Below are 11,095 nucleotides of genomic sequence, written 5' to 3'. Positions count from 1 at the left end.
ATGCGTCTCTGAATTTCTCTGCTGGTGTCATTATCGGCAGTCACCAGTGAGACCAAGTACACGAACTCATCGACCATTTCGATTTCATCACCACCAATCAGAACTCGTAATGGGTGACTGACGTTATCTTCTCTCGAGCCCCTGCCTTTCATGTACTTTTTCTTTGACACATTGATGTCTAGTCCGATCCGCTTGGCCTCAGCTTTTAGTCCGATGTACGTATCTTCCATCTTCTCAAAGTTGCGTGTTATAATATCAATATCATCAGCGAAACCAAGTAGCTGGACGGACTTTCTGAAAATCGTGCCACTCGTGTCTATCCTCGCTCTTCTTATCACACCCTCCAAAGCAATGTTGAATATCAGACACGAAAAGCCATCACCTTGCCGTAGCCCTCTGCGAGTTTCGAAGGGACTCGAGTTTATCCCCGATACTCGAACAACGCACATCACTCGATCCATCGTAGCCTTGACCAATCGTATCAGTTTGTCCGGGAATCCGTAGTCGTGCATGATTTTCCATAGCTGTTCTCGATCGATTGTGTCGTAGGCTGATTTGAAATCGATGAATAAGTGATGTGTGGGCACATTGTATTCGCGGCACTTTTGCAACACCTGGCGGATGGCGAACACTTGGTCCGTGGTAGCGCGTTCGCCCATAAATTCTGCCTGATATTGTCTCACGAATTCGTTTGCAATCGGTAAAAGTCGACGGCATAGGATTTGGGAGAGTACCTTGTAGGCGGCGTTCAGCAGAGTTATCGCGCGATAATTGCAGCAATCCAGCTTATCGCCCTTTTTGTAGATGGGACACACGATTCCTTCCATCCATTACTCCGGTAAAAGCTCGTCCTCCCAGATCTTGGTAACGACCCAGTGCAGTGCTTTTACTAGTGCATTACCACCGTGTTTTAGTAGCTCGCTTGGTAGTTGGTCAACGCCAGCGGCCTTATTATTTTTCAACCGGCTTACCACCTCCTCCACTTCTTGGAGGTCTGGGACCGGCAGTCTATCGTCCTCCGCACGCGTTCCCAAGTTCGTTACCGCGCCTCCACTTTCGTATTCCGTCACATCGTCATTGAGGTGCTCGTCGAAATACTGCCGCCACAGTCGTTCGTGAGAAGATCCCCGTTGGTGTCCTTGCACATATCGGCCTGTGGCACATGACCTCTGCGCGAACGGTTCACCTTCTCGTAGAACTTCCTTCTGTCATTAGCACGGAACAGCTGTTCCATCGCTTCGCGATCTCGGTTTTCCTGTTTAGTCTGTTCCGCGCCTGTCTGTATCGCTCCTCGTTTGCTCTCGTCCGGTGTTGCAGTTTGCTCGCCCAAGCTGCATTCTTCTCGGCCACTAACTGTTCACATTCGTCATCGAACCAGTCGTTCCTTACGTTCGGACCCGCCGTACCTAGCGTTGCTGATGCGGTGCTACCTATGGCAGAACGGATGTCTCTCCAGCCATCTTCAAGAGTAGCTGCACCAAGCTGCTCTTCCGTTGGTAGTGCCATTGTCAACTGCAGCGCGTAATCTTGGGCTACTCCAGCATCCCGGAGCCGCGCGATGTTTAACCGCGACGTTCGGTTTCGACGTTGGGTAGCCACCGTCGAAAGTTTTGAGCGCATGCATACAGCAACCAAGTAGTGGTCCGAATCTATATTCGCACTGCGGTAGGTGCGAACATTGTTGATGCCCGAGAAAAATTTTCCGTCGATCAAAACGATTTGGTTTTCGGTCTGTTGGTCAGGTGATCTCCAGGTAGCTTTGTGGATATCCTTGCGGGGAAAGAAGGTGCTTCTGACTACCATTCCTCGGGAGGTCGCAAAGTTGACACACCGTTGGCCGTTGTTATTCGATGCGGCATGTAGGCTGTTCGGCCCGATTACCGGTCGGTACATTGCCTCCCTTCCTACCTGGGCATTCATGTCACCGATGACGATCCAATCGTAGTCCTTATTTCATCGCGTGGGTCTATGCCGATTGTTCCGGGTCGTATTCTCTCCTGTATTATTCGTAATAGATGTTTTACGGGCGGCTTATTAGGCCTATGCCAACTCTCTGTCTCGCCGGAGGATCATCGTGCTTGCTCTGTTTAACATCCCAACTAGCACTAGGACGATCCCGTTGGTGGGGTTGTCACCTTGGATTTAGCTGAACGGGATGCAGCATTTCCAGCCTATGGTTGCTCGTACCCCAGCGGGCACCGCGAAGAGGTAGGGATAGGAGTTATTGGACAAGAGGCTAAGAGCCACACTGGAGCCTGAGTTACGCATTGTCCAGTCGTTTACCAACCATCAAAGATAACTGAGCCGACTTAAATAAAAAGTCTCGTTGTTCCATAGATGATTGTTAAAGTTATTTGGAATTGACTTTTAGAGTGATGAATGAGAATGAGAATGAGAATTTCTTTTAAAATTATACGACGTTTTCGAACCTGTGAATCTTTAAAACTGGTCCAGTTTAGGTGTTGTTACTTGGTGGCCATAGAAACTGACTACGACTTCATTCCGGAAATATTCACCCTCATTGTTGTTTACGTCCGTATCGACCATACGGCGAACGGTTACTTTCGAACGAATACGAATAAGCCATTCTTGTTTCCACTCGAATGAATTCGAACGCGACTCGTTTGCCAAAAAAAATTCCAAATAGCAGTAAACTTCTTTAAATAATTGCTAAGCCTTGATGAAATCAGTCTAATTCTTGTGATTAACCATATGCGAAACGCTAGAATGTATGCCAGTTTAGCTTCAAACGGTACGTGTATTCGTATATCATTCGTACGAACGAGAAGTCCTATTCTCGTTTACAGATGAATAGACGAAATGCCGTGGTTTAGATTCGTCAGTTTGATGTTGCGAATCAACAACTGCCCTTACACGAGACAATATTATTGTCAATACAAGGAGTATTGACAATACTTTTGATCGTGTAGTGGAAACTTCATTGGATTGACGAAAATATTGTCAAAAAATCAAAACTGCTCATCAATCCGCCAATACATTCTCTCAAGAGAGAAACTGTTAAATATGTGCAATGACCTCTTCTCTCAATATTTTAATATTCATTTTCAATATTTAAAGCGCCAAACGCTTGAATTTTTCGAAAAACTCGGACTCAAGTTATCAGGCCAATTGGATTGATGGTATTGACAATACTTTGGATTGACAATAATATTGTCACGTGTAAGGGCCGCTAAATGCTGTTTTTTCTGGTGAGCCTACGAATATAGTAATATATGGAAAATACGCCATGCTTCATTTTATATTAAATGCATGATTTTACCAATGTAATAAATATGTAGACTATTGAAAAAATGACAAAATTTCAAGAAAAATGCAACATATTTTTCGCATTTACTACTGATCGGGCTGCTTTTTTTTTAATCCTTTTTTATTTTGCACGAAGTTCAATTTCAAAATTTTATTCACTGACTTGAATAGAATGGATCTTGAGTACGACATTCATTTATTACGTAGCATTTGTCACCTCTTTGATACTTGGAATCTTCCTAAAAAAATACCGGTGATGCCGACCTTTCTTTTGCACAGAGAACGCTTTCGTACACATTCGAGTGAAAACAGGGTTGGCTTGTTCGCATTCGTTCGGAAGTATGTGTTCGTCGAATAGTCGATACAAGCATAATGATACAAAATCAGCAAAAAAACAAGTCAAATAACAAATAATATCTAATATTTTTCATTACAACTTAAGTCTGTACCAGAACTGATTATTTAATGTTGGATTGGTAATGTTCTTATGCATGTACGATGTTTGAAACGGTGATTGATTCGAACGTAAACGGTAATACGAATTTGGCATACTTTGGAACGTATCGCACATGCCCTTAAACAAGAATGAGGGTGATTGGAAGCAGTGGTCAAAAATTCTAAAATAAAGCTTAAATCAATGTGGGCCCTCTGTCTGTCTCGGAGATGGTGGAATTTGCAATTTTCTTTGAACCGATTTCAACAAGCTTAGGTTCATTTAAATGATATTATTGGTTCATGGATAAAGTCGTGGAAAGCGAATCATCTTACCTTCAAGTCCAATTTATCGAATAGAGTGGTAACTAATAGTTTTCGTATATGAGATGACTACTGGAACCGTTACCCTACGAGAATTTTCGGATACAAACTCAATTCATCTGTCGTTGTAATTTTTTTTCATCAGTTACAGATTAGATAGTGAATCAATATAACTGGATGATATTTGCAACGAGTAATAGTTATTAAATCAAAAATGACAACAACATCATCGCACTAGTTTCAGCAAAAATATATATTTCGTCATATGATACAATCATTCAAAAAATGTGATTAGAAGTGTAGAGATAAGAAAACCACTAAATGCTTATAAAAAACGAGAAAAAAAATCATGTAATTCAACTAGCAATAGCTTTGTGTACGTCGTTTCGTATGTCATGTAAATCGAAGTAGGAGAAAAGATGGAGAAAGATAATACACAATTTAGCGGAATAAAAAAGAAATCTGACTATCATTAACATTTTAATGTCCCTCACGTCTTTTCACTGTCCGCAACGTGATCTGCAGGATTTGGCTTTGGCTTTAGTCATTCAGAGTTTGAGTGTCGAGATAAAATATGATTACTTTAAAAAGCCTTCAAATAGACAGGTAAGTTAGGGTCAATTGCCGGCTAAACTAATTTACATTTAAATAATTGTTGATTGATGTTATCTTAAGAATGCATTTCTGCCAGACGTAACACTATCGTACACATTTGTATAACCTATGATGATATGAAAAACCCAGTTTTAATTTTTTGCAAGAGCAAAAAATGTTACGATGTTTAAATAATTAGACTAATACATCAAGGGTACTCCAAAATTTACTTGTTGTTCGATTACATCATTTGTTCGCGTAATTACCGGAAATTGACGTTTGTTGTAGCCTGTTTTAATTATTATCTGTTTTCGGTGCATCGAAGCTTGATTTCAAAAGTTTTCATCGTACACCAGTGACTAGATTTACCATTTCTATTTACTGAAACCGAGAGCTAAAACTGTTTTTTTCGCTTGTTTTCAAGTGTCGGTTTTGATGTGCAGAACTTGTGTGAACTTAAAATCGTATAGAAAAACGGATAGAGGAAAAAATTGCTTGTGCTTCATTCAGTCTCGTTGCATCGTTCGTTATTGGCATTGATCAATATACCGACTGGAAATATGATTAGTATTGTGACTCTCGAGTCTCGTACTTAGTTGAAAAAAAATCTAAAAGTCTACTGTCATACTCGTGGATAGACGAATCCGAATGAATTGCACTATTGCATGCCAAGTGGGAGTCACATTAAAACGAACCGTAAGCTATGCTATTTTGTGTGATATAAGCAATCACACTTAACCAAATAAATTTTCTGTTGTGAAAATTTCTTTTTTCAGTTTTTCATCTTGTAGCGTTTCTTAGTACTGAGATGGTAGAATTTTTTGCAGACTCAATCGCCTACGTGCATTTTGATAGTATTGCTACTCTAAATATAATAGTTAAGAAATGATCAAAGGACACATTTCAGACAGTTTTACTTATTATTGACGAAAGAGGACTATAAAATTTCCTATTGTTGTACATTGTTTCACAGAAATATCAAGAAATTCAAATGTACGGATTTTCCCTACTAAATTTTCATACCAGGTTGGCACGAGGACCATCGACTAAATGACAAGACACGTGTATTTAGATTTAATTTTTTTTCCTCAAATAAGTTAAAAAAATCATTTACATAACAAAAACAATTAGATTACGGAATCATTTCGTTTGAGTATGAACTGTATTATTGTTTTGATCGAGCTATGTCTTTTGAAATCTTCTTGGTAAACTTGTCAACACCATTTCAACTGTATTACGCTATAAATTGTTACTACGCCTAGCAATGGTAAATGAGAATATAAGATAAACTTCATATTCTTTGACAATTCAAACTTAGGCCTTCAAAGATGGATGCAAAAATAAGCACATTTACAGATTTTTTTCTGTTTTAGTTAAAACTCGGCATTATCAGTTGATTTAATTGGGCTTGTAAACATTATACAAAATTCCAAAGCAGTCTTTCAAACCAAAAGCATGCAGGTTTTACCGCTGTGTGTGAGGTATTCGAACATTATATGAACAGGGTACGTTTTGTTTCGTACGTTACCGTTGTGATGCTTTTTTGCGATGGCACGAAAAAGTGTTAATGTAAAAATTCGCCAGTTACACTATACGGGAAGTTTTTTGTTTAGAGTAAAACTATCCGCTGTTCGCAACTTCATATCGTATGTTTTTTCTCCTAGAAACCTCCATCGAACAGAGGATAGAGTATTTGCTCAGATTTTTTGCTTTGTGTACTTTCAACTTAATCCTATGTACAAGAGATTTCGGGTAGAGCATCAAATGCACAGAAGACTTCTATTCTTACATCACAACACATTTTCGTTGACGTCGTTTCAGTGGTTCCGGCCGCAGTACCGCTCTTACGGCTTCATCGAAAACCTGCTTTAACCCACGTTGTGTTAAAGCAGAGCATTCCATATACTTCACCGCGCGAACTTTGTTGGCCAATTTTTGTCCTTGTTCACGTTTAAGCGCCGACAAACCTTGCTCCGCTAATGCGCTCAGTGTTTCGCGATCTTCTCGCAAATCAATTTTGGTTCCTATAAGACAAATCATTTAATAGAAATGCATATATTCGCATTCGTCACGTAACTAAAATGGGTCTACGTCTCATTTAATAGAACAGGAAATGCAAAATGAAAAACTTTTTCACAAATCAATATATTCTTTTTACTAAATGAAAAGTAAAACAAAAAAAATATTTTCTGATTGATATCCAAGTTTGATGACAAATAGAATCTTTCATTAAAATTTGTTTTACTATAATCTTTAAATATATCGCGTATTTCCCGTCATCTTAGATTTTATCAATCTACATTACTAAACCCGTAAACTATACATGAAGAATAAAATACAATTATGGACATTTGGACGAAAGTACTTACCGACAAGGATGATGGGTGCATCCGGACAGTGATGTTTGATCTCCGGGTACCATTTGGAGGTAACATTTTCGAACGATGAAGGGCTTGCCACGCTAAAACATATGAGAAATACATCGGTTTGTGGGTACGAGAGCGGTCGTAACCGGTCATAATCCTCCTGTCCAGCAGTGTCCCATAACCCGAGTGAAACTTGCACTCCGTCCACTACCATTGGAGCTGAATAGTTGTCGAAGCTGTCGGTTGAAAAAAAAAATGAACATACAAAAGTTGAACAAGAATAACCATTGAGGCGCGCTATTTTTGCTATGCCTGGTGAGCACAATCGAACGGAAATCTGAAACTTACACCGTGGGAACGTATTCACCGGGAAAGCTGTCCGTAGTATACGAAATAAGCATACACGTCTTTCCAACAGTTCCATCGCCAACAACCACACATTTAATAGGTCTTCCTGAAGCCATCTGCAAGAAAAAAAAACACCAAAAATATGTTAATCACGTATTACGACACACCACTTATGTTCTAACCGATTCGACAATAAATCGATTCCAAAAATATCCGATTCTATTAATACAAGTAGTAATCATGCATGTCTGTTCCATTCATTCAATCCACTTTTCACCAGACATTGGTCAGACCACTTTGATTAGATAGTGGGACGAGTTTCAACTTTTCTCGTGAAGTGTAGAAGGCAAGAAACACATGGACTTGACTCCAAACAATAATAATCTAATATACAATTTATTTATATTCGCAAGTTTAGTTACTAGTCCTTTGCAAACGCATTGTACTTTCGGGTATCTCAAGTAGAACTAACGTTATAAATATATGTCAATTAATTACTTGTTAAACATAATGACAAGGAAATAAAACTACGAAATCTTTTATTAGTGAGAATGATGTTTACCCCATTCAGAACAAAGTTCGAACACCGCTTGACTCATACAAGTATTTTCATTTGGAGGTTTTCACTTTCTTTTCACTTCGTTCGATGGAGAAAAGAGAAGGTAATTGACCGACAACGCCTGGTTTTGCTGCAGCTAAAACATGAAATACTTAATTCATACTTACGTCGCCCAGATTGTGTTTTTAAACAGAAGGACAATTAAACACTTAAAACAAACACACAATAGTCTTGTCAGTTCAATTAGTTGAGGTCATTTGTGTAAATTGAAGGCAGAAGATTCAAAAATGTTGATCACTCCACCACTCCAATATTAGGTTCTATAGCAGCTGTATGTATTTGAGATTTCAGGGTTGGCGGCGGGATGGATATAGAGTATCGACCAGAGGTGCCAGATTTTTAGACAAATATACACGTGAGCAAATTTTTATCAGTTCGGTGTTGTTCATGACTAACACAGATATTTATTGAAAACCATAAGACCATTAAAAAAATTACCTATAGAAATAGATTGTTCAGTCTAAATGCTGTATATGGTTTCAGAACAAAAATAGATATTTGTAAATATGTTTAGCTCAGTTTTCTTTATAGAGAAAATTTTCAACCGAAGGTTTGTTCGTCTCTGCGCTTGCATAAGTTTATAAACAATATATTATGATTCTTACACAATTCGATAAGCAAGTGGTAATAAAAAAAATTAATAATTTTGTTTTATAATATATTGAGCAAAGATTGGAATTCACTTCTAACCGAACAATGTAAAATATGCATTTTTGTAGTATTGCATAAATTATTGTTGTTTCGCTACTGTTTACTACGAAAGAAAAATTTACAAATTAATTTATACACAAACATTCAGACCGCGAATCATTTTGGTACGATTTTAACTAATGATAAGAATTTTCGTTTCGAAAATTATTTTCTACTAAAATAAATTGTAATAAAAATTAAGCTAAATTCTATAAATGGTTCATAGTTGGTTGGTTGACAAAACAAAAATTCTGGCATCCTTGTTGAGAACTGCGGAAATGTCAAAATAAAATCGGCTTCTCAAACAACGTTGCCAGGTATACCGATTTATCGGTATTTGTACCCGACAGGCATTGTTCGGGTTTGGGTACAGAAAAAGATATGTTTGGCGGTTTCGGGATGGATGCGAGTGCCGATTTCATTTTCAACGGGAACGGGTCGAGTTTGGGTTAAAAAATTTGGTATGGTTCCTTTCTTCAAGTACGGGTACGGGTAAAGATTTTTATTTGTTTATCGGGTCGGGTTCGGGTTTGAAAAAAATGCTCACCTGACCATCTCTACACAGAACGATATATTTCACTTTCCCTTTTGACATATGCAGAGATGCCAGACATTTTTATAGAAAATCTATATTACCCTGAATTAATTGTCCGTTTTTATCTGTATTCACAAATGAGAATTTTATTCGTTCATTTTGTGGTTTTAGAAAGAAATTCAATTAGCGTTTCTGATTCATATCCACATACCCAACTTCACAAAGCCAAAAAGTAATATTTAATCAACAAAACCTAATATTAAATCCATATACTTATCTACCCGTAACAACATTTAAAGTGGCAGCTAGTACAGGTCGAATTATATAAAAAAAATTTGTTTGTTATTGGCATATTGTCGCAAAACTGAAATGTAGAGGCGCTGCTTGTTTAGAGATGATACTTTCAGCAAGAGCTGTCAAATCGGTAGGAAAATTTCTAATTACTCCCTAATACCATGTTCACATTAGCGCTGATATCACTTGATATACCGAGATGATATGCATATCATGTCGAAGTGTTCACATATGATCGAAATGATATCGTTTGACAATCAAGTTGTCATATTGAATGTTCCCATTAGGAATAAGATCAATAATATTGCTTTTCTCTCATACAATTCAATCAATAATTGAAGTCTTGCAATTAATGGTTTCCGAACCCCAGTATTCGTTGAAAAATTAAAAATTATAATGATTGTTTACTGTCACTCTCGAAGTGACGTTTATAAATGAGTACGTTCAATGCCATTATCCGTGTTGCTAGTAGCGATTTTTGACAACTCGACATGATATCGTACATGATATCCCGGATATCATGCCAAAATGGTGATACGCGTTGACATAAAATTGTATGGGATATCAAGTGATATCGCACATGATATCATCGGATATCAAGTAAATCCGTATATCACTTGATATCAGCGCTAATGTGAACATACTATAAGACTTGCTTTTGTTCCAAAATGGACCAGTTTCTGATTGGCTTATTTTTATGTTGCTACCCGCACATTGTGAAAAGAAAAAACTTTTGCAAGGTACGTGAGCAATGATGCCAAATATAAAGAAAAACAGAAAACAAGTTTATTAAATTGTATAATTTCAGCTCACCAATGAAAATGAAAATTTTCAGAGAGTGTCTCACTTTTTTCAATCTCATTTGTAATAAATTTTTATAATGGCAGAACTGTGTAATTAAAATCAGCATCAAGCCGTTTTTTTAGTGAATTAAAGTGTAACCAAAAAAGATTCGTTAAATTAGTATAAACTCGAAAGTGTTTTTAGTTTTACGAGAAGAATGAAATGTTGTGTTCCACACTGTGGTCGCACTAAGCATTTCTATCCAAACTTGACTTTTCCGGTTTCCAAAAGATCCGGTAATACGTCAACAATGGATTCGGTTATGCGTTCAACATGAGATATCTCGTGCTTTGTCATCAAAGCCCAATTATTTGTTTTTAAGTGTTAATATATAATAAAAAATACATTCGCCAAAACATTTTTCATGTTTAATGCAAATCAAAATCCGAGTCTAAAAATTTTAATTAAATAAATATTTTTTTCTTAGTATAAAGTTATTAAAAATCTGTAGATATGGCTACATTGTAGCCGATGCGTTGGTATTTATCCCACAGGGCCAGTTGTCAGGTCTTGTCTAAGATTACTTCACCTTTTAAACGATTTCTTATGAAAACGGGCATAGTAGAAGTTGAATCATAGTAGAAGTTGAAGAAAAAGTTTTTACTCTGAGGTGATAATGTTGATCTAAGTTCATTGTGCGAAATCTACCGTTTATTCAGAATAGAGTACTAAACATGGTTTGATACCATTTTTCAAATGCCTGGAAATAACAAATAAAGTATCCAAAATAAATAGTACTCGAGCGCTATACATTCTAGTACTCGAGAAATCAACATTACACTG

General features: G+C 37.4%; 1 protein-coding gene across 1 annotated transcript; it reads right to left on the bottom strand.

Moving 5' to 3' along the window:
- Positions 1-4,284: 4,284 nt before the first annotated feature.
- LOC131440516 (ras-related C3 botulinum toxin substrate 1) lies at positions 4,285-8,236 on the bottom strand. Its single transcript, XM_058611863.1, has 4 exons — positions 8,058-8,236; positions 7,332-7,447; positions 6,987-7,219; positions 4,285-6,641 (listed from the first exon to the last, which is right to left on the bottom strand). The coding sequence occupies exons 2-4, from the start codon at positions 7,445-7,447 to the stop codon at positions 6,403-6,405; spliced, it is 588 nt and encodes a 195-aa protein (XP_058467846.1). The 5' UTR covers positions 8,058-8,236; the 3' UTR covers positions 4,285-6,402.
- Positions 8,237-11,095: the final 2,859 nt, after the last annotated feature.

Source organism: Malaya genurostris, chromosome 1 (assembly GCF_030247185.1).
Source record: "Malaya genurostris strain Urasoe2022 chromosome 1, Malgen_1.1, whole genome shotgun sequence".
Classification (NCBI taxonomy): Eukaryota; Metazoa; Arthropoda; class Insecta; order Diptera; family Culicidae; genus Malaya; species Malaya genurostris.
This window is presented reverse-complemented; position numbering and strand designations above follow the sequence as displayed.

Bases quoted from the DNA above. Each gene is read 5' to 3' on its own strand.
- LOC131440516 (XM_058611863.1), bottom strand. From the start codon at position 7,447: ATGGCTTCAGGAAGACCTATTAAATGTGTGGTTGTTGGCGATGGAACT. The intron at 7,220-7,331 runs GTAAGTTTCAGA...TTCAACCGACAG, and splicing joins GGTGAATACGTTCCCACGGT to CTTCGACAACTATTCAGCTC. The intron at 6,642-6,986 runs GTAAGTACTTTC...TTTGTCTTATAG, and splicing joins TGCACCCATCATCCTTGTCG to GAACCAAAATTGATTTGCGA.